Source organism: Lynx rufus, unplaced genomic scaffold, assembly GCF_022079265.1.
Source record: "Lynx rufus isolate CCGP_SWC_20201006 ecotype Redwood Valley unplaced genomic scaffold, mLynRuf1.p SCAF_1, whole genome shotgun sequence".
Lineage (NCBI taxonomy): Eukaryota > Metazoa > Chordata > Mammalia > Carnivora > Felidae > Lynx > Lynx rufus.
In genome coordinates this window covers 44,769,885-44,794,787 of record NW_025814823.1, presented here as the reverse complement: position 1 = coordinate 44,794,787, position 24,903 = coordinate 44,769,885, and the positions used below count along the sequence as shown (strand labels likewise).

General features: G+C 36.0%; 1 protein-coding gene across 2 annotated transcripts in view; it reads left to right on the top strand.

Moving 5' to 3' along the window:
* Positions 1-24,903, top strand: part of KLHL1 (kelch like family member 1) — a 361,548-nt gene that overhangs the window by 311,179 nt on the left and 25,466 nt on the right. For both annotated transcript variants that reach the window (XM_047081567.1, XM_047081490.1), the window contains one exon: positions 6,279-6,441. In XM_047081567.1, coding sequence (XP_046937523.1) covers positions 6,279-6,441 — 163 coding nt within the window. The remainder of the gene's footprint in view (positions 1-6,278; positions 6,442-24,903) is intronic.

Below are 24,903 nucleotides of genomic sequence, written 5' to 3'. Positions count from 1 at the left end.
TAATTCCATACACCTACACACTCACACACACCAGGAATGATAGATGTTAGTGACTTGTGAGGTAAGCAGATTACTGGTCAGAAACGTTCTGCCTAATGGTTCTGTTACTAATATCATTTTCTACTGCAGTAGTCATTCTCAATCTTGACTGAGGAATCAGCTAAGGATTCAGTTAAAAGTTCTCACCCTAGAGGGGTGCCTGGTTGGTTCAGTTAAGCATCCGACTTTGGCTCAGGTCATGATCTCATGGTTCATGGCTTCGAACCCCACATCAGGCTCTGGGCTGACAGCCCAGAGCCTGGAGACTGCTTCAGATCTGTGTCTCCCTCTCTCTCTGCCCCTTCCCTGCTTACGATCTCTCTTTCTCTCAAAATAAATATTTATTTCTCACCCTAGAGAACTTTGAAGCATCTCTGTGTTTAGACATCATCTCAGTCCAATTAGATCAGAATCTTTGTAATTCAGACATTAGCATTTTTTCAAAAGTTCCCAGGTGATTTCACTGGGTAGTCAAAATTGACAATGACAATCACAATTAAGGAAAGAATGGGATACAATACACCAATACAAAGTGTGTTTATCCTCTGTTTGAAGATTAAGCAAAAGTAAAAATTTATCTTAAGCCAACATGATTTTGTAGGATTGCATAAAAAATATCTGTGCAACACAGTACATTTTGCTCTGCCTATTATCAACATTTTAAAATTATATATATATATATAATTTTATATATTATATATAAATTTTCAACAGTTTCACATTGCTCAGACCTGCTCAGAGCTTGGAGCCTGCTTGGGATTCTCTCTCTCTCTCTCTCTCTCTCTGTCTCTCTCTCTCTCCCTCTGTCCCTCCCCTCCTAACATATGTGCTTTCTCTCTCTCTCAAAAATATATAAACTTTAAAATTATATATGTATTAGGGCACCTGGGTGGCGCAGTCGGTTACAGTTGGTTAAGCGTCCAACTTCGGCTCAGGTCATGATCTCACAGGTTCAAGCCCTGCTTTGGGCTCTGTGCTGACAGCTCAGAGCCTAGAGCCTGCTCTGGATTCTGTGTCTCCCTCTCTGCCCCTCTCCCACTCGTACTCTGTCTCTCTGTTTCTCTCTCTATATTAGTATTTTACATAATAATTATATAGAGAGCATATTAATATATTATATATTATAGGCATATATAGATACTCACAAAGCTATATTTATATATACATATACAAACATGCATATATATGCACACATATATACATATGTACATGCATATAAATTTAATATCATTAGGAAAATGTTATAATGTAATGTATATAAAATGTATATAATTTTACTTATATATTTTTCCATTCCCAATTATGTAAGTTATTTTTGTTTAATTCTTTGCACAACACAACTGTGAGGTATTAATTTTATGAATCTTATTTATTGATTCATTGCTTCTAAAGTAAAACTATTTGATAACACTGGATTTAAATCACCCTAATCATTAGTTATGAGTACTTACTAGGTGCTACTGTATCCTTGATGGTTATTTTTGAAAACAGTTTAGAAAAGAAGATTAATAATAAATTCATGTCTATATTCCAGGCAATATACATATTGAAACCCCTAGTAATTTAAATGTATTTTGAGACTTCCAAAAGATAATAATTAGTTATATTGTAGTAATTTATTTGACACAGTTATTAGGTCAAAAGAAACTTAAATGTATTGTTATTCATTTGAAAATAAGTGTTCTCGGGGTGCCAGGGTGGCTCAGTCATTTAAGCATCTGACTTTGGCTCAGGTCATAATATCAGGGTTCTTGGGTTTGAGCCCTGCATCAGGCCAGCACAGAGCCTGCAGCTTGCTTCGAATTCTTTGTCTCCCTCTCTTCTGCCCCCCCCCCACTCAGGCTTGTCTCTTTCAAAACTAAACATTAAAAAAAAATGTTCTGTACCTAAACAAAAGAAGATCTCATTTTGCAGGCTAATGCTTTTCAAATTATGTAATTAATGGCAAAAATGCAAACAATAGAGCAATATTAAGAACTGGCTTTGTGTTGTCACAATTTTTAATTAAAACAATCTCTTTAATTTGGAAAATTTTAGAGCTTAGAACAAATTTAGCAATATTTTAAATGGATAATAATAACAAGGTTAGAGAAGAGAAATAATTTTTTTCAGGAAAAAAATTATCTGGTTGTATTGATATAGAAATAGTAAAATAAATATTTTGAGGTACATTATGTAAGTGGGAGTAAATTTTGCTTTAAGTGAAATATTTTGGGGAGTGACCTATCCAGATGGACCACGCCCCACTGATTACTTCCCATGTTCAAAGGCCTAAATTGCTGGTGCATACATTTATTCTCTGTAACCCATATAGAAAATGCTCAGCTTCAGTTTGTGCTACTTTATCTGAAACTTAGGGAGGGTTTGCTTCTTTCATTGAACGGTCTTGAAGGAAAATTATACAAAAAATTCTAATAAATATTTTACAGAGGAAATCATAAGGGGGATAATATGTGCAAGACGAACAGTTTAAGATACATAAATAATTATGTGTTCTGAAAAACTACATTTTGGTAACATAAAACATCAAAAGACATTTTTAAATTCTTTATCAGAAGTAATCATGCAGTTACTCAGCTTGAGACATACAAAAATGTTTCCATTAAATTATTATTTTTTTAGTGCAGGTTTAATGTAGTTACTGAACAAAGCACAGAAAAATATTTTTACACTCTTAACCTTGCATTACTGCATCTGTAAGATATTTTTGGTAAACATAAGGAAAAAATTAAATGTATCATTCCAATTTTGAAATTATTCTGGTCCACTTACTAACTCTACTTAATGAGACCCTTGTGCAAAGGAATCATCACAGCTGCAAAAGTTATGCAAATCACATCATAAGGCATTCAGAGTCCATAAATCTGTGGCATTTTATATATGTTACACTATAGGACTGAAACATGTACAAAAAGTCAAATAATCTGAAACAGTTAAAAAAGCAAGTCACAGATCAATGATTTTTGTAGGGTATATATTTGACTAAGTAGTTTTCAGATTGTATTAAAACTTGTAATGTGATGGTCCAGAACCTATTTTGAAAGTGAACAATAACCTCCCTCTTCCCAAATCCAATAGAAATTTGTACTTGGTCAGAAATATGCAAGTGTATGATTACTCCATCCCCCTAGAAATACTCTCCACTCTTAGTTTTCAGGTACCAAAAGCTTCTGCTTTTCCTTCCACCTATCTGGCCATTTCTTCTCTGGCTCTTTTGTTCTCTTTTGTTGTCATTGATTTTGAAGCCACTCAGGGCTAGATTTTGGTCTCTGTTACCTTCTCTCTTACTACTCTTTTCTTAATTGCCCTTATCTGATTCCATGCCTTCAAACTCCATGTCATTGCTGAGGAGTCCAAATTTATACATATAGCTCCAACATTAACTTGAACTTATGACAAGTATATTAAACAGCCTTTTTGAATGCTCCACTTAGATGTCTAATAGTTCCCTCAGACATGATATCTTCAACATGCAGTTTTCAAACTTTTCAGTCAATTCACCTATCGTTGAAACATATTCATATACCCCAGATCCAATCCATTAGCATTTTCTAGCAATAAACCTCCAGTATCAGAATAAAGCTCAAATATTTCCACTTTTCTCTATTTACTCTTTAACCTACTAATGCAAGATGCTATCTTATCCTTTTTGGATAACTACATTTTCCTCCTAACCATCTCTCTACTGCCTCCTAAACTGACTCCAACCCATTTACTACAACAAAATCAAAATAAATATTATGGTGATAAAATCCCTCATTGATAAACACTTCAGTGATTTCCCTTTGCTCTGAGAATAAAATGTAAATTCATTAGATTCATGCTAATGATCTGGCCCTTTCTGATGGATATCTCCTTAAAAACTTCATTGATGTTTAACCTTTATCTCCATATATTTAATCATTATGGAGACATGGGAATGATTGTACATGCTCTTGTAAAATTCCATAAGATATATTCATCTCCTTTGGAAATTGCCCCAAACTTAACATTTATTCATCCTTTCTGATCCCACTTACTTTGAGCTGCCCCAAGAAAAGATCAACATACAAAGCTTATGTCCTTTGGTTTTGGCAGTCATTGCATCAGAACCCTGTCCTCCATATGCATATCTACTTACTAGTGTGTGTAAAATAGGATCCCTAAGTTGGAGATATGTATGACAGTAATTTGATATTCTAATCAGTTACTTTTTTCTTTATTAAATTATAATTGTATAATATGTGTGAAGGGCTTGCTTACTGTGAATCATGTACTTATTCCATTTTAGTTACATATTTATTGCCTAATAAATATGAGCTCAGCTCATCGAGGGCAGGGACTTTGTTGGCCTTGTTCACCTCTGTTCTTGGCACTGTGTCTTTGGTGATAAGAACAATTTCTAACACACAACAGACATTCAAATGAATGAGTGAATGAATGAGCAAACAAGGGGTTGTTTTATTTTCAGGTTCCTATTGAAAGAAAATTCTCCATGTGTCTCTCAAATTTCTGCATAACTTTGGAGCAAGCACTGACCCCCCCCCAAAAGGATGTTAATATAATGGAAAGTCTTAGAAGAGAGGATAATTCCTCTCTCCAAAGTGAAAGGCAGGCATGCTTTAAAAGCATGAAGATAATGTCTCCTTCTGTAGTAATAAGCACATGGGTTTAGTGCTCATGGCAAATCCATTTCCTTTCTTGTAATACAATCCACTGCATGTTCAAGTTCCAATTGAACTGCAAAAACATTCATTAGACAAATTTAACATGCAAGGGACTATTGTAACATGGAAGAAAGCCCAGAATTTTGGCTGGACTCAACCTCACCAAAACAAAGCCAGGAGCGTTTTTAAGAGCTCAGGCAGGTGTAAGGGATTATAGGAAAAGTGTATTTGCTAATTGGCCATACCCAAAGGTAAGGTAAATTTTCTGTCTTCACAACAAGAAGTAGTTTTACAACTTGAAGCAAGGTGTCAACTGAAGATAGGCTCTCGATATCTTTCTTGATGATTACATTTCAAAGAAATAGTTCTCAGGTCCTTGAGAAAGAAGTCCTGAGTTGAAACACGAGTAGGAGGCATTTCAAAAGACTTCCATCTAGAAATCTTGTGCAGAGAGAAATCTTATGCAGAGAGAAATAATGTGCAATTACATGTTTTCTAAAATAAGTGCTCTAAGGAAAATGAGGTCAGGGCCCTCAAAGCAAGAAGAATCCTTTCTAAATTTTGGTCAAGCTGAAGGCAAAGTTAAGGTCATGTTGGTCATCCTCTTTGGGTCACCCTATTGGAACCAGGGCTTGAAGAACAAGTGAAAGACAAACAATAAAAGGTGATACTCTCTTACTGTTGTTATAAGTAATGAATTACCTTTCCCCTTTGACACACAACTCTCATGTCTTCTACCAATATACGTATATTTATGGCAGTCTAACTTGTCAGCTGGCAAGTAGGGTAAAATCACAGATTCTTCAGAGTCCTGAGAATCAGGCTTTGAATTTTGAAGAAAAAATTCATCAGAATTGCTCTTTATATAATGAAATCATTTCAGCCAATATTAACATGATATATAAATATTTAGCAATTGCTAGAATTTAATAAAATTCATCTATGAAGAAAAGAATATACTGGAAAAGCAGTATATAGGAGTATCTGTCTATCATCTATCTATCATCTATCTATCATCTATCTATCATCTATCATCTATCTATCATCTATTATCTATCTCTCCTTTCATCCATGACTCACTATTACTTTGCTTTGATTGCTTGTGTTTAGTGATTTCAGCTTGTGACATGAAATACTTCATATTTTATAAGTTTTAGATAACTTTATTATGAAGTTACCAAAAAGCCAAAACACAGAAAACCCTACCCTGAATTTCAAATTGATAATATTGTGTTGCTTAATGTAGCATCATTTAAAGTAACAAACTACTTTAAACCGCAGTATAGAAATGTTTTTCAGAAGTAGAGGCACACTGTGTATCATCTCTGATTTTTAGAATTTGCTTTTTCATAGAGATATAAATAAGCAAATTAATTTTCTTCTATAAAGCACCTAGATCATACTTATTTTGGTTCTAATTGTTTTCACTTTAATAAAATGATACAATTAATAGTAAATAGTTTCTACCCCATTGCATTTGTGTAGCAGCTAGAGCCTATTTTGTATTGCATCACAATTTGTACTGTTAAGCTGATTTTTTTAAATCTCACTGTGAAGCACGTTCATTCAGTTTTCATTTCCCCCATGTTTTAGGTGTAACAGTTCTTGAAGGCCCTATTTATGCTGTGGGAGGCCATGATGGCTGGAGCTATCTGAATACGGTGGAGAGGTGGGACCCCCAGAGTCAGCAATGGACATTTGTAGCCAGTATGTCCATTGCCCGAAGCACAGTTGGTGTAGCGGCTTTGAATGGCAAGTGAGTAGATTTTTCTTTTTTCATCTGGAAAATATTTTTAGTAAACGTTCTTCTTAAAATAACTTTTAGTAAGCTAATCCAATAAAAATCTTTTTTATAGATTTTACGATTGTCATGTTTTTTTTCCTTTAATTTTGTCTTCATGGATAATTGAAAAATTAAGACTGCATATTTTTCTGGTTGTCTCTCCATATAAAACAGAAACCCAAACTCCTTCACATTAATTGCTGGTTAAAAGCAGTATGAAGTATAATTCATAAGAATTATTTCAACTAAAGATCTGGATATTTATATACTTACTGGTAAAATTGTCTGAGAAGCTTTCAAAATGCTATTAAAAGTTTGGGGCTTCATATATATTCTTTGCATGATTATAGTAGTCTGTCCACTTTGTACTATTTCCAACCTGTTGGCCTAAATCAGGAATTCTCAACCTCAATACTGTTGAAATTTGGGGCCAAATAATCCTTTACCAGAGCTGAGGCTCTGTCTTGTGCCTGAGTGTGCTCGGCAGAATTCTGGGTTTCTGTCCACTAGATGTCAGCTCCACCTTCATCCCAGTGTGACAACCAAAAAGTCTTCAGACATTGCCTGATATCCTATGGGGATGACAAAATAGGCTCCCTCTCACTCCCATGAGAACTCCTGACCTAAACAAAGTTAATAACAACTCGGGCCTGGACAACGGCAAAAGCTTTCAATCTGGTTTCCCTACCTCTCTTTCTCCTACAGTCCATTTTCTAAATCAGCCAGAGCAATCCTTTTACAAATATGAAGCATATATCATTCCTCTTCAAGGCCTTCTCTTTGCAAAGAGTATACAGTGCCTATCTTCACCTAAAGGTACCCACTGGATCTTCTCCTGGTGTACTCTACTTTTTTTTTTTTTCTCTCTTTACATCAGCCAAGTTGCCCTTGTATCTGTGCCTCAAATATGGCAAGCTCTAACCTCTCAGTCCCTTTGAATTTGCTGTTTTGTTTGTCCAAGATGATGTTCCTACCAATCCTAATGTGTCCAGATCCTTCTTATTGTTCAGATGCCATCTCAAAATTTGTCCCCATGGAGGTACTTCCTATCTACCCTCTTAAAATAGACCACCCTGCACACTACCTCAAACAATTTGCTTACTGTTCTTGAAATTACATACATTATTGTTTTCCATCTCTTTTCACTAACATATGTTCAGTCAGTGTTGAGATCTGTCTACATCATTCATTGTTATGAATGGGCATAATTCACATTCAGTATGTCTATTGAGTAAATGTTAAATAAATTGCCTTATCCAATTGAGACACTTTCAATCTCCTTTGACAACCTAATTTTTTTCTAAATATGTATCTATTTAGAAAGTTATTATTATACCATGTTGTTAAAGAAGCTGATTTTGTCATCTAAATTGTAAATAAACATTTCCATGGAATTAAAGACTTGCAAATTCAAATTTTAATGGCTATGCAGTAGTCCACTGTCAGCAAGAAAAAAAGAAAAAAAGTCCTGAAGTGTAAGTAACTAGTTAGTCTCTGATTAGTATCTAAAGTATCTAAATATATCTAAAATATTTACATTTAACATAATATATATATCTAAAATATTTCCCAAATTTTGATATTATCAATAAAGCTGCATTGCACACTGTTAGATGTAATATTTTTGGGCAAATTACTGAGTATTTCCTTAGGAAGAATTCCTGCAAAGTGGATTTCAGGGGAATTGGGACTGAGTTATTTTCAGGACTAAAATAAATATAATTTAAACCTTTCCTTTGTAAGATTTACCAAAAACTTTCTCAACAGCATTACATGAAAAATACCTTTTTCAGTGCATCCTGATCAACATTTTGTTACCATTTGTTACCACCTAGAGGGAAATTGAAACATATTTTGTTAAAATATAAATTTTTATAGCAGCAAGATTAAAGTTGTGTGTATTCCTTATTCTATTTGACCAAGTATATTTCTATATTTCTACTTTTATGGAATATATAGCAATATTTTCCACTGGTATCAACATTGTGTCCATTATTCTTTTAATTGTATATGTTTTGGCACACAAATTTCATGTTTGTGTATTTATATCAACCTATTTTTGTTTATTATTTCCTCTGGCTTAGGCTTTTTCAGGTTTCACTTAAGTTATTTTAGGCAGAAAACGACATTGTTAGTGTCATAGATTTGAAAATCCTTGAGGATTTTGCCTGGAAACAAATATCACAGGTATTTACATTTGAAATCTTTTCATTTGAGAATATGGACCTGCTTTCATCTCTTAAAATCAGCCTCTATACATTTTGGTGGTTTTTAATTTTGGCATGGCCTTCATATCTTATTTTGAAGTCTGTTCACATTTATTTATACTTTTGTGCATTTTTATTATATTTATTCATATATATTAATAATTATACATTTACAGTACACTAGAGAAAATAGTTTATAATAGCCATCTTACTAAATTCATGTTAGTTCTATTAGTCTTTTATTTTATAATAACTGATTTTTTAGGAAAATAAACATATAGTAAACTAATAATGAAGCTTTATCTCTTCTTTCTTAATATTTACATTTATTTCATTTTTACTGTATTGCTTTTACTTTTAAAATAATGCATAAATAGTAATGAGACCAGGTGTCCTTGTCTGTGTCCTCTAATTGGAAAGACTTTAAGGTTTCATAATCTGTGTATGATGTTAGTTGTTCTTTGAGATATATGTACTGCATGATGTTAAGGGCAAGTTATTGTCTGCAGTTTGTTTAGTGGATATTTTATCCTAAAAAAACAGCATTGGTTTCATGTTTTATTAAACTATTTCCAAGAATCTATTAAAAATGGTATCTTTTTTCTTTTTTGACCTATTCATGTGGTAGTTTATATAAATACTCTAACTGTAATGATCATTACATACATAAAATAAAACCAACTAATTGATGTTTCATTATTCCTTTGATATTTTGTTGCATTCCATATTCTAACTATGATTTTACATCTATATGTGGTCCACATAGCTTTTGAAAAACCATTTCAGAACATTTTCCATTATGATATCTTAGATAATAATAATCACAACATGAATTGAGAAGCTTTCTACAATTTATCTGCTATAACTTGCTATAAACATCAGAAGTTTCTTGAGCAAGAGAAAGAAATAGTGGTAGAAAGTATATGTACATGGTTATATATATTCCCTTTAAAATTTTTATTTTACTGGGGCACCTGGGTGGCTCAGTTGGTTAAGCATCCGACTCCGGTTCAGGTCATGATCTCATGGTTCGTGGGTTCAAGCCCCACATCAGGCTCTGTGCTGACAGCTCAGAGCCTGGAGCCTGCTTCAGATTCTGTGTCTCTCCATCTCTCTGCCCCTCCCCTGCTCATGCTCTGTGTCTCTGTCTCTTGCCCCTCCCCTGCTCATGCTCTGTGTCTGTCTCTCAATAACAAATAAACATTAAAAATTTTTAAAAATTTTTATTTTACTGATATTTTAAAGTGGAATGCAGGCCTATTTTGTTTATAATTCTAGACTATTAATAATATTCCATTTTGTATTGTTATAAAACTTCCTTTTGTATTGTTATTTTCCTACTAATTTGATATTTTTATGTGCTAGCATATTTATTAATTTCATTTTGCCTTAGCTTTTGTCTGTTTCATTATTGTTCTTAATTTTTTTTTAAGTTTATTCATTTTTGATGGGGGGAGAGGGGCAGCGAGAGCACAGAGAGAGACGGCACAGAATCCGAAGCAGCCTTCAGGCTCCAAGCTCTCAGCAGAGCTTGACGTGGGGCTTGAACCCACAAACCGTGAGATCATGACCTGAGATGAAGTCAGACGCTTAACAGACTGAGCCACCCAAGTGCTCCTGTATTTATTTTTAATCAAACATGTACATATACAGAAGCTATGCGTGTTTTCTCCTCTTGTTTTTTTATTCATCAATTTGTGCTTGACTTAGTTTTATTTATTGACTTGTTTTATGTCTTGAAATTCAGAATTTAATAAAAGATAGTATTAATAACTATCTTTGTAGTTTATTCTTTAATGTATAGAAATTTTATGTACTCCATCTCTTATAACTGGACATTTTAATAGTTTCCAGTTCTTGAATTAAGAATAGTGCTGGGGCGCCTGGGTGACTCAGTCAGTTAAGCACCGGACTTCAGCTCAGGTCATGATCACATGGTTCATGGGTTCGAGCCCCGAGTCGGGCTCTGTACTGACAGCTCAGAGCCTGGAGCCTGCTTCAGATTCTGTGTCTCCATCTCTCTCTGGCCCTCCCCCTCACACTCTGTCTCTCTCTCTCTGTCTCTCTCTCTCTCTATCTCTCTCTCTCAAAAATGAATAACCTTAAAAAATTGTTTAAATACTTTGATAAGAACAGAGCTGCTGTGCATGTCTTTATGTACATCCTTTGTGAGCGTGGGTACACATTTTAGGTGGGTATAGACCTGGAACTGCAATTGTTAGGCTACGTGGCATTCTTGTGTTCAGCTTTAGTAGATACTGCTTTTGCAAGCTGATTTCCTAATTTATTTACACATTAAAAGTGTATTCAAATTCTGGGTACTCAGGGGGTACCTGGATGGCTCAGTCGGTTAAGCGTCCAACTTCGACTCAGGTCATGATCTCACGGTTCAAGAGGTCGAGCCCAGCATTGGTCCCTCTGCTGTCAGTGTGGAGCCTGCTTCAGATCATCTGTCTCCCTCTCTTTTTGCACCTCCCCTGCTCTCTCTCTGTCGCTTTCTCAAAAATAAAAACATTAAAAAAAATTCTGGGTACTATATACCTCACTGACTTGGTAATGTCATTCTTTTATCTTTTATGTTTTTTATACATTCTAGTGGATAGAGCTATCACATTCCACTAAAGATTAATGAGATTGAACATTTTAAAAATGTTTATTAGTCATTTGTCTATCTTCTTCTTGAAGTATATGCCTTGAAGTATATGGCTTTTAAATTGGCTATACATGGAATTCATCATTTTGGTCGTTTCTCTTATCCTTGTAATTTTGGTCAGCTAGGTTATGTAATATCTTAAGAAATCCTGTTTTCCTCTAATAACATACTTCATAACAAGTATCAGAGTGTGACAGTATTTCATCTTAGTTTTTATTCATGAAATTGTTACATTTTGAGTACTTTTGTCCCAAATTTAATCCAGATATTCTACGTAAGTATTTTAAATGACTTCATTTTCAAATAATCTTTCTCCTTTAAATCAAAATATTATAGCTCTCATTTGAGTACCTTTTTTTTTTCCTGAGTGTGATTTAATGACCTAAAAATTCTGTGATTTGATGACTGTCTGTTAATGTCTAGTTGCTTTTTCTGTTTTACTCAGAGAGAAACATAATTACTAGAAAGTGACCTTTCATGGTTCAGACTCATAGCAGAAAATTGTTTCAGCATCACCCTCGACAGGCATTTATCTTTTTCTCATCTCTACTGACATGATTTTTTTTCTCCTTGTTTTGTTTTCACATATTGCTAATGTGTCATTCTAACCTGACTGTTGCTTCTCTGAATTTTATTTTGAATAATTTTCCCAATTAGACTAATAAAAGCCAATTAACAGTCCTTTTAAGTTTAGATTCTTTATGATACCATTTGTTGAGGAAAAATAAATAATTGCTTCATGGCTTAATGAGTATATTCTGATAAATTCAAGAGCAAAATTATATCAATTTCATGAAACATTTTGGTCAATCTTCCAATAAGACAGAGTAAGCTAAGTGGTAGATATGTCATCTGATGCCGGCAGACTCAACATACTTGATAAATGAAGGAAACACAACAAAAGAGTGAATAGACATTGCGATGTGGTCATTGGCCATATAAAACCTCAGAGTCCCCAAATAGTATCTGTTCTAGTGAGTCTTTTTGTTTTCTCTTTGCTCTCTGTTGATTCTCTCAAACTTTGTAGCTAAACGGTCTTTCTGGTTTGTTTCTCTTTATTTCCTGAGTTAGCTCAAGAAGCAGATACTGTCTGAGCACACCCATAAATAGGCTTGAATTTTTAATCAATGTATGCTACAGAGAATCTTCAAAACAAACAAGAAAAAAATAGCTGGGTTCGTTTCATGATTCACTGTGGCAAAACTTATTCTGCTCATTCATTCAAAACTTCATACTAATAATACTCACAGGGCAGTTGCAATTTCTGTGCAGCCTGAAACTGACACAGTTTGAAGAATCTTACAAAGTAAATGTGTGTTGTTTTCTCCAGTGTGCACCAATATCTAGCACAGTAACTTAAGCCTCAAGGACTGTCATTTGCAAGGCGCCTTCCAAGAGAGATACTATTTTTAGTTTTGTATTCAACTTTACTATTCTTTTTCATAAGCTAGGATCCCAAATTGCCTAAATTTTTGTATGATAAATAATTTGTATTAAAATTGTATTGTCTTAGATTCACACATTAAAAAACAACTCCTTGTTTGCTGAGTTTCCCTGGGACTACTAAGAGGCTCAGGAAGTATGTAATTTATGTCCTGGAAAAAACTTTTTCTTTTAAGCTGGGACTTAGTTAATTTAACATATTTACAGAAAGTGGGGGAGCACTGTAACGAAAAGGAACAATTTGTGTCAAGCCCCTGAGTGTGACATGCAAAAAAAAGGAGGACAAGTTAAGTTTGGCTGTGACATAATGAGAGAGAGTGGCCGCAAGGATTTGGAGAGAAAGGCAGACCCTGGGTCATACAGCAACTTAGCTAAGGTAAAGATGTTATAAAAGGTTAAGAAAGGGCAGTGACACGGTTGCATTTTATGAAGATCACTCTGGCTGAGGAATAATTTATAATTTTCCAAGGAAACTATAAAATTATCAGAGTTTCATCACACTAGTAGACTGGATATAGTGTATTCCCGTGGTCCAAAGGGATTATTGGATAAACCATGCCTCAGAACTAGAATGTAGAGCAAAGGAAGACAGTTCATTTGAGCTCCCTGTGGAGCATATGGCTGCTTCCAGATCCCTCAGTCTGGCATACACTATCTGTTATGATTGACACCTCGCCTTCCTTCTCGTCTCCACTTCTACCGGCTGCCTTCCAGCGCCCTATGTCCCAGCCATACCGAATCACTCAGTTTACTCGAACAGGCTGACACGGTACACACACTTTTGCCCTTTCACAGATTCATCTCTCTGCTTCAATTTCTTTTCCATTTTTTTTTTCTTAATATCTCCTGACTCTGCACTCACCTCCCACTGTCCACCTAGTTTCTCTGCTCAAATTTTCACCTCATCTTTGGATACATTTGAAATCTCTCCAAAGTGACACAACTCTAGCCTAGCACAACTCTCGTTGGTTCTCTATGTGCATTAAATTCCATGTGGCAACATCAATACTAAAAGGATTCAGGTTATTGCATTTGAGGACAATAGTGTCAGGAAGTATTAAAAATGCATTAGATTTTCTTTTACCCAAATAAAACCTAAATGAGACCATTTATATTATTTTCCATCATCCAAAGCCTAGTTCAATCTGTACCTTTCCATAAACCACTTTTTTTAACTTCACCCATTTAAATTTAATCATTCCTTCTTTTGTGTCCCCAGGACACATGATTAATACTTTTTTCTGCCATTTGTCAAAATCTTATTTCAGGGGAACATAGGTGCCTTTTCTTTGACAAATTCTATAGATGAATCACCCTTTTTCAAGAACTGTAATCCAAGAACTTAATCCATTTAAAAAAATGTACAAACATGTACCGGCCATGGTGCTATGTCAAAGAAAATAAATCAAATCTGCCCTCAGAGAGCTTACATTATGTTAAAGGGAAATAGGAAACATGAAAGGAAGGAAATGCAGAATTGTAATCGGTGGAGAGGAGTTGCTGGCAAGGAAATATGGAAGGATTAGGTAGTAGAGACCATTTCTACCAGGTGTTAGGTTAGTGAATTCTACCAATTTTTGGAATGTGGTTAATTGACCCCAATTCCTGTGCATATTTACAAGTAGAGGTTTCTTGTAAAAAAAATGGGCATGTTCTAATAATTAGAGTTAAGTGTTTTCTATCAGACTTCTACATACAACCTTGCTTACCAGCCATGTTGCAATGTCAGTAAATCTAAACTAGATTTGCCACAGGCATCCACGTTTCATAGCAAGCAGGAACAAGAGCATTCACAGAACCTGTTGTAAGCTTACTGAAATTCTGCTCGCTGTACTGTAAGATACTCTAACAGGAACATCTCATGAGAGAGCTCCCTGAGGGCAGATACTAGAGTATTCTGACAGCAGCACTGACAAGACTTCTTTTGGGATCAGATTAAAGAGTTCTCTATCCATTGAGAAACAAAGGATCACACAGAGTTCCGGATCCAGGGAGTTGCTTCAAAGGTTTTACACTGTGGGGGGTGTGAAATTCTTATATTTTTATTATGCAAAGGAAGGGATGTCTGAACATAGTTTCTAGGTAACAATATGTTGTGAGTGAAAATTATATTTTGAATATCATAGGCTTAGTCAGTAAGACCTTCAAATATGGAAGCTGTGGTATTGGAAACACTTTCTGTAGCCATGCAACTGGTAACCAAAGGGTTAATGGGACTGCTGTAAGCTGCAGACTAATAAGAACAGCTGTGATGTGTTACTCAGATCTTTTTGTTTTGCCTTTGAATTTCCCTCACTCTCCTGCTTCAGGAGGGTGGAGGGGGTAGATTTGAGACTTGTCCTTCAGTCTCTTTGTTTGGCTGCCTCTGGAATAAATCCTTTCCTTGCTGCATATGCCATGTCTTAGTGATTGTCTTTGCTGCACACCTGGCAGAGGAACTTAAGTTTGTTTACAGATTTGGTGAGCCAGGCAGAAGCTCTTTGCCCTTGGTTTGTAGGTCCCCAGCTGCTAGCAGGCGTTAGGTGATGAGTCCATGCAGCAGCTGGGACTCTTTGTCCTAGAGAACATCCCTGGGGCCCCACTCCTACTATGGCAAGGAAATGGTTTTTGATTTCAGTTTGGACAGACATCTCATGGTGAGTATTTTGTGTGCAACCACAGATGAGCTTAGTCTTCTCCAATTTGGTTTGGTTTACATTCTTCCACCCATTCGGTTACCTCCAAATATGGGGTTGTGTTCTTTTGGCCTCTTTTTCTTGATTAAGAAAAGGATGACTAGGAAGCCATTTAGTTCAGTAGGTGACGTTCTGACTTTTAGGGAGGAACCAGTGCTCACAGAGTTACTCTGGACTTAATTTGGTTTGGTTATTGATGCAGCTTATAGTAAAAAACAACTTTGTTCTCATTGGAGAATGGGAAATGATAGTTTGACCCCTGTGTGTGGCCCTTTGGGCTGTATTCTTTAAAACTTGGCAATCTTTTTTTTGTGCAATACTGCTTGGACACAATATTTGTTAGACTCCAGATAAAAATGGCCAATTAATGGATCCATAAATTGTAATACCATCTTGCAATTAGATTTGTGTTGTAAAGAGAGATATTTGGAAATTAGGCCTTTAACATGTTTTTTGTTATCTTGTTTTTATATTTTATGTGTCTCCACATATGTTGTAAATGTGATATTTTCTGTACTTCTGGATTGTATTGCTAAAATTAATTTGCAAAAGAGCTCTATTTAGTCAGTTTAAAGGTAAACACTTATAAAAATTGGGCATTCTAAGACTCAGAAATATAGAAACTAACCCAATTGTTTTGCAAGTTCACATGATCTGGGAAAATAATTCAGTTAAAGATAATTTAACGTTGTTTTAATAAAAAATGGACATGTCTTCAGAATGATCAGAATTATGTATGAAATTTTTATTCTTTCTGTGCTTATTGAATGTCAAATAAGTTCAACTTATCTCCATTGAAAAATTCATAAAAAAAGAAAAAAAAACAACTTGGACTTTGTCCAATGCCTCATGAAGTTTTATGGGTAATCTAAAAATAAAAATAGATATAAATAATTTTAATACATGTAATTAAGACTACTGGAAATAATAAGGGAAACAACTCTGTATGCAAGGGAAATGAGACTGGGTATTTAAAAAGGGAAAACTTAGGACAAACTCTGAATGTAAAAAAGACAGCTGTAGAAGGTTTATGAGAAGGGGATCTTTGGAAACGAATTTGTATGTGGTTCAGACTGACTAAGATTATGGAGATTAGTAGGTAAAGTAGTTTTTATTAGGGAAGAGAAGGAAGCATACGAAGCAAGATTAGGCAGAAGCTGAGCAGTGATACAATATCAACAGAAACCTTAACTAATTCTCTGAGGAGTTCCAAAAGTTGAATTACCCTTCATAACTATTCTAAATTTAGGCAAAAGGGCTGGGCTTTTATGACAGTCATAGGATGTGACCACCTGGACAGAGGGCATGCCCTTGGCAAGGCAGCTGTCTTCAGTCAAGGCGATCCCTGATGGCCTCTGAGAGCTGAGGACTCTTGGCAGCCTTCCTATAGCTGAGAGTCCTTCATTCCTGATAGAGATTCTAGTCAGCACATCACAGCATCTAGCGCAAGAACTCAGATCCATGCAGTGCCCTGGATGTCCTTGTCTCAATAAGTATATATCAACATGGGAGATGACAGGGAGGAATAAAGGAGGAACTGCATACATTTTTTTTTAAATTCATCTTGTTGGAATATAATGTATTTTTGACTAATTAGGCTTATTTCTTTGGTATGTCAAATTACACGGGAAGCATTGTCAGATAAGTGATGATAAATCTTCTTAAGTTGTATTATATGGTTGAATGTTATAACTATTCTAGAAATTAAACAAAATCCCTAAGGTTTTGATACATTCTGGTGTAAATGTCATCAAGTGTAATTCTAATTATTAAAGTGTTGTATGTCACAGAATTTTCTTGTCAATTTCACCATAATGACAAATACAAGTCTCTGATATCTTTAAGGTCATAAAACTCAACTAAGAATTTCTAGAAGTAATGGGAAAGCTGCATCCAAAGAGACTCTTCTTTCTCTAAAGTTTTCTCTTCCAGACTTAAGGCTATCTATGACTTACAGAAATTTGATAAAATATTTCTTTGTAAACAAATATGAACCATTTATCTTTTTCTCCTTACAATCCTTCCAGAAATCAAAAATTCTCAGTGAGTATTCTTATATTTCCATGATAACGTATTTATTTGCAGGAGTTCAGTAAGAATCTGGTCTCCTTGTGACAAGACACTGTTGGAAACACTCATTTGACTGAGGCTTTGGCTGGACAGTCGTATTTGAGGGAGCCAATCATAGACTCAGATATAACCATGTAGTTTCAAAGAGCCAAGGTTGGCTTTGTGCAGCCAATGAAGCCCCTTGGAAAAATCCTAAAACCTTGTTTATAAGATTCCCAGAAGTCACACCAGGGCAGTAAAGAAGTTACTTCCTGGTAGGTGCAGAAACTTCAGGATATTTGGGGGACTTATCCAATCTGCAGGCATTGCAGGCAAAGCCTGATAGCAAGTATTCTCTTAGCCTTGAGAAACTTAAAAATTCAATCTGAAATTCCTTATGAAAATTTCCAGCAAAAGGCACCTGGGTGGCTCACTTGGTTAAGCATATGACTTTGGCTCAGGTCAGGATCTCACAGTTTGTGGGCTGGGCTCTGTGTTGGGCTCTGCACTGACAATTTAGAGCCTGCCTGGGATTCTCTCTCTCTCTCCCTCTGTCTCTCTCTCTCTCTCCCTCTCTCTCTGCCCCTTCCTTGCTCACATGCTCTCTCTCTCTCAAAAGAATAAATAAACAAGCAAAACTAAAGAAAAAATTCCAGAAAAGTAGATTTAAAAAAAAAAAGAAAAGAAAAGAAACCTATATTGGCCAATCACTATTCTTGTTGTGCTTATGTAAATAATGAACCCAAGTTTGTTAAAATTGGACTTATTTTACAAATTAGTCTTAATTTGGCTATCTTTGGAAATGAGGGTGATTTTAGAGAGATATTCTGTTTCAGTAATATGCCTTTGTGGATGTTAGATTCTAGCTCTGATTAATTGTCTTTGAATATTTGTTGTTTGCCTAAAAACTGGACGAGATCCTGAATTATTCTGTTTTCTCAAATATCTGGCAAGACTCTCCCAACAAAAGTTTCCATTTTTTTCCCCATTCTCTTGACTTGGAATCACCAAGAACTAAAACCACTATTTTTTCCTGAAGCCCTGAAAACTGAAACTAGACAACTTGAGGTAAACTTCAGAGAAAAATTGCCACACGGTCCATGTTTAGATGATCTTAATGGCTGTTCCTATATAGGCCACTCAGAAAGATCACCAGAGACACACAGATAATTCAATAGGGTTATTCTGGCCATCCCAATTTGATGCATCTGCCATTGGGAAATCCAGACACTGAGATGTTTATGGACAGACAGTTTCATGGATCAAAGACGAGGAAGAGCTGGATGCAGTGGTAACCCATCAGTTATTGTCCACTGTCGAGGGCACCAGAAATTATACTGTACAAGAACCCAAGGGCACAGTTGGGAAGATTAAGATGCCAGGTTGGCAGTCCATACAAAAACCCCAAAGACTCTATAATGGCTTTAGTCCTAGACATAGACGTAACTAAATAAAAACCCCAATATTCCTTGGAGACCTCAAAAGAGCTAAGGAATGGGGATTTGGACACCATGCTGGCATTAAAAACAGATGGAAATATATTGAATCCTTATCCCAGAACACTGTATGGAAGAAATGATTAACCATATTCCCCAAAGCATCCAATAAAGGCGAAATACTACTCTTCAGTGGATCCGGAAGTGTGTTGTTGGTCCCAGTCTTCAGAGAACTACGGAAAAATGTGACACTGTAATAAAAACAATCCTAAGGCTGGGCTCTTCAGTCCCAGTCTTCAGAGAACTATGGGAAAATGTGACACTGTAATAAAAACGATCCTAAGGCTGGGCTCTTCCCATTCTAAAAGGTGTACAACTTTGGGGTGCCTGGGTGGCTCAGTCGGTTAAGTGTCCAACTTCGGCTCAGGTTATGATCTCACGGTCTGTGGGTTTGAGCCCCAAGTCAGGCTCTGGGCTGACAGCTCAGAGCCTGGAGCCTGCTTTGGATTCTGTGTCACCCTCTCTCTCTGCTCCACCCCTGTTCATGCTCTGTCTCTCTCTGTCTCAAAAATAAACATTAAAAGGTATACAACTTAGAGGCACCGGACCTGGAGAAGACTGGTAAGTAGACTTTACCATGATGCCAGAAACAATAGGTAATTTTCAATATTTACTAGTATTTGTAGACCCTTTTACAAGCTGGATTGAAGCCTTTCCATGTCCTTCAGAAAAGGTCTCAGTTGTCAAAACAGTTGCAAGCAAAATCATTCTTAGGTTTGGATTGCCACTAACAATTCAGAGCAACAATGGACCAGCATTTGTGGCAAAAGTCACATAAGCAGTGTTCAATGCCTTGATCATTGAATGGAAATTACACATTTCCTGGACTCCACCCAACTGAAAAAAAAAAAAAAAAGAACTTTGGCAAAGATATGCCAAGAAACCAACTTAACATGGGGGAAAAAACCCTTAGGTAAGAGTGGCCCCTAGAAGTAGGCAGGGATTAAGCCCCTGTGAAATGTGAAGACTCTTCCTACATTCTTCCATGATTTAGAAGTCCCTGATGGGGCTTACATTAGGAAATTGGATATTATCAGGTACATTCAACACAGCAGGTTGATGTACCCCACCGTTATACCCTACACCTCCCAAATTCTGGAGACGTGCTGTTATTAAAGACGTAGGGGGCGCCTGGGTGGCTCAGTCAGTTGGACGTCCGACTTCGGTTCAGGTCATGATCTCTCGGTCCGTGATTTCGAGCCTCGCATCGGGCTCTGGGCTGACAGCTCAGAGCCTGGAGCCTGTTTTGGATTCTGTGTCTCCCTCTCTCTCTGACCCTCCCCTGCTCATGCTCTGTCTCTCTCTGTCTCAAAAATAAATAAAACGTTAACAAAATAAAAAAAAAAAATTTAAAGACGTAGAAAACTGAGCACCTAGAGTAACAGCTCCAACCTCGTTGGACAGGATCTTATGAAGTGCTTTTTACCACCCATTTTCAGTGAAACTTAAGGGAATTAAGCCATGATTCATCATACATGCATGACAAGAATCCACAGATTCCCTACACACAGTCAGTAAGGAGAACTTTGAAATAGCCTGCTTGGTCTAGCAAGTCTCTGATGGACCTAAAACTGCTATTTAGGAGAACTGGTTTGAAGATATCAGTCAATAAGTACAACAAGCTACTTGTTTACAACAAATCTCCCCTAAGGTCCTAGATAAAACAGAGTGATAACCAAAGTACAAAAACTTTGGTAATGCAAAATGTTGGGTTTCAACCTGGAACTAAATGCTCCATTCCTCTAATCCCAATCTTCCCCCATTCCAGCAGAAAGTAAATAGAGAGGTCATCATCCCAATTCCCTCAAGAATGAGCAATGATCAAAAGACAGTGGGGATGGAAACTAGTAACCAAAAAGTTAACAGGGCTACTCTCAGCTGCAATTTTTTTCATTTTTTCCCCCAAGTTTATTTATTTATTTTGTAGGCAGAGGGTAGAGAGGGAGAGAATCCCAAGCAGGCTCCATATTGTCAGCACAAAGATTGACACTTGGCTTGATCCCACAAACCATGAGATCATGACCTGAGCCAAAATCAAAAGTCGTACACTTACGTGACTGAGCCACCCAGGTGCCCCTCAGTGGCAAAGTTTCACCAGCTATTTTCCATTTGACTTTAGATTTCCCCTACTCTACTCTTTCAGAAGGGCAGTTTTGAGGCTTGCCCTTCTGTCTCATTTGGCTGCCTCTGGAATATACCCTCCCTTTGTTGCATACTCCATATTTCAGTGATGGTCTTTGCTACTCATCAGGCAGATGAACTCGGGTTTGGTTACAGTCATCCCAAAGTATGCACTATTGATAAAGTATGACTATTAAAAATTATAATAATATACTCTATATTGTAAAGTATGAACTATTAACAATGTATAAAGTTAATTAAATAACTTTACCCAGGATACAGTTTATACAATGTTAATATTCTTGGAAAAAGACAAAATGAGATCAGGAAAGACTTTCTAGCATAAGTGATGAATCACTGTTATCTACTCCCAAAGCCAAGAGCACACTGTATACACTGTATGTTAGCTAACTTGACAATAAATTACATGAAATAAAATAAATAAGCAAAAAATAAAATAAAAGATGGATTATTTAATTTTATTTATTTTGAGTATTTTTGATGTACATTGTTACGGTAGTCTCTGGCATATAAGATAATGATTTAACTTCTCTATATCTCATGTTATGCTCACATAGTTATGTTATAACTACCATCTGTCACCTTCCTTACAGCACTATTATAATATCATTGACTATATTCTCTATTTTGTGCCTTTTATTCCCATGACTTGTTCCATGACTGGAAGCCTGTGTCTCCCCTTTGCCTTCACCAGTTTTGCCCACTCCCACCCCTTTCCCTCTAACAACCTTCAGTTTTTTCTCTGTAGTTATTTACTTTTTAAATGTATTTATTTTTTTATTTTAGAGAGAGAGAGAGAGAGGGAGAGGGGCAGAGGGAGAGATAAACAATATATATATATATATAAAATATATAATATACAAATAAATATAAATATATATTTATATAAATATAAAATATATAAAAATATATTTTTTAACTTTTAACATTTATTTTTGAGAGACAGAGACATAATGCAAGTGGGGGAGGGGCAGAGAGAGAGGGAGACACAGAATCTGAAGAAGGCTCCAGGCTCCATGTTGCCAGCAGAGCCCAATGTGGGGCTCCAACCCATGCACCGCGAGATCACGACCTGAGCCAAAGTCGAACGCTTAACCTATTAAGCCACACAGGTGCCCCAGAAATAAAATCTTAAGCAGGCACCATGCTCATCATGGAACTTGACAAGGGGCTCAATCCCAAGACCCTGGGATCGTGATCTAAACCAAAATTAAGATTCGAATGCTCCACCGGCTGAGCCACCCAAACGCCTCTATTCTCTGTATTTATAGGTCTGACTCTTCTTTTTGTTTGTTTATTAACATGTGGAATCTAAAGAAACAAAACAGAAGATAGATTCTTAAAGGGGGAGGGTGCACTCCTACTTTTTTCTTTGTCCCGATGTTTGAACTGTGGTTGTGATAGCAGGGGCTACCTCAGGCAATCAGCACAAGAGAGTCTGCAGAGAGCTCTACAATGGGATTTTAGCATTACTGTACATTTCCCAAGTAAGAAGTGCTGGCAATTGTTTTTCCACACTGTCTTGCAAGGATATTTGTAAATCAAACAGCTATGGAAGATAGAACCACTGTCTTTCTTTGGAGCAGAGAGCACATTCATTCCTTGGCCAGAATAATAAAGATAATGGCTCCTTTCACAGCAAAGCTTGGCAGGTTTGTTGGCAGCTTTCTTTAATGAATTAGCATTTCCTAAACTTAATGTTCCTCAGATGTGAGAAAGGCCAAGCCCCGCTGCATGTGCAGTATTTACTTGAGTCTCTTATCTACCCATTGCGACTTGGCAGGGGACAAGACCCAACACAAACATGAAGCTCATGTTGCTTATTGTGCTGTGAATAGTAGCATTTTTTTCCTCTGACCTAGGAGTCTTGTGTCTTCTTCCAGCATCTATGAAGCTAAGATAGGCTAATTTGTTAGATTTCAAGTAGTAAAACAATTTCAGATTACTCACAGTTCTTGACAAAAGGTCATACTCTACAGATGATATGCTTTCAAGTGGGAAACAGCCTGGGTCTCAACACGTTTTAACCCATATCCAAATACAGGATTTGTTTCCTGAAACTGTTATATTTTATTTACTACAATTTTAAATATGTGGCACTCGCTCAGATGGGCACCTGGAAATTAGGTCTTTAAACACTGAGACCTGGTAGCTAGACTTGAGGTTAAACTCATCGGTGTGCTGAATAAACACATAAGTTAGGGAAAGTAGTGTGGGAAGACTCAGATTCTTGCCATTCTCTGCAAAATTCAGAAAAGTTTACTCACATCAGGGATATTTTTGATCTCCTGACAATTTTTACATGCAATGGATATATCGGTCAATAGTCACAGCAAACTGAACTAGGAACCTGATGATGCCTAAGAATGTTATTTCTCTGTGCTTTTCTCATTGCATACGAGTGGAATCCCATACAGCAGCATACCACACAAGCCCTTCATTCTCACCAGCTGCACTTCTTCGTCCCCTCCTTCCCAACCACCCCTTCCGTCAATGTGACATACCTGCCACTCTTTATTTATCACCTGCTGTGACCTTTCATGCCTCTTGTCTTTATGCATAATGCTTTCCCTGCATGTAGTGCTTTCCCCCCTATTTCTTCATCGTACAAATTTCTACTCATCTTTCAACTCTAAGTTAAAATGTCACGTTTCCTTTCTCTCTGTGAAACTGTCAGCTGCCACTTCCTATCATGTCAGTGCATTTACTTCTAGCATCAGATTCTTCTCTGCTCTTCAGATTCTCAGCATCTAATTTGTCATTGGAGTGAAACAAAGCAGGGAATCAACCTAAGTTATGACTAAATAGCTTGTGAGGGCAGATCTGAGAAGATAATTGTCCATGTAGTTATGTGTATACATTATAGCCTTTTTTCTAACTGCTTGAGAGTATACTGTTTCTATCTGTTGGTTATTTTTATAACTTTAACAACACTTACAGTAATAGTTATTATTGTTACTTCTTTTTCCATTTAATTCTTAGTCACTTAGCAAATTTATGTTTCAAAATAAGTGGATTAGAGATGTTGTTTGATAGCATATATTTGTAAAGTACATAATTTTCAAAATCTTTCAAGTATTAAAATACATCATTAGTTTTAACTAGGAATTCATAAAGCAGTCCAGAATGACACTATTATCTTTTACACAAATGACAGTTTCCTCATTTCTTTTTCAAAGTTCATTTTTGAGGAAAAATTCAGTGCATTTACTCTTATCAAGTAATTTTGCCTTTGTATTAATCAATATATTATACTGAAATTATAGTAATTTCATTGTTCACCTGTGGACTATATAATACCATAAAATCTATATAGAAAAACATTATGAGTGACATGTACCAAATGAAAGAAACCATGATAACATAGCCTAGGCTGCAGTAGGTAATTTATAAAATAATAGCTACTATACATCAAACATTTATGTTACAAAAGGGACTGTCAAATATTATGTCATTTTCATTAAGGCATTACATAAATTTCTTTTTTGTGTAATCCCTGTGTTACTGGATTTTATTAAGGGAGGGTTCACACAGAAGAAAGAGACTGAATAAATAGTGTTTGAAATATACATAATTACATTAAAGAAGTCATTGATGTTGTAACTTGTGAACTTTGCAGGACTATTTAATTTCCAAATAAAAGGCTATACTCCCAAGCTCAATATTTGAATTCTGTAATGTAAGCAATATGCTTAATTGTAATTAGTTTCTATATACATTTAACTATATATTTGTAGGTTAGTATTTTAAATAATTACAGAAAAAGAAAA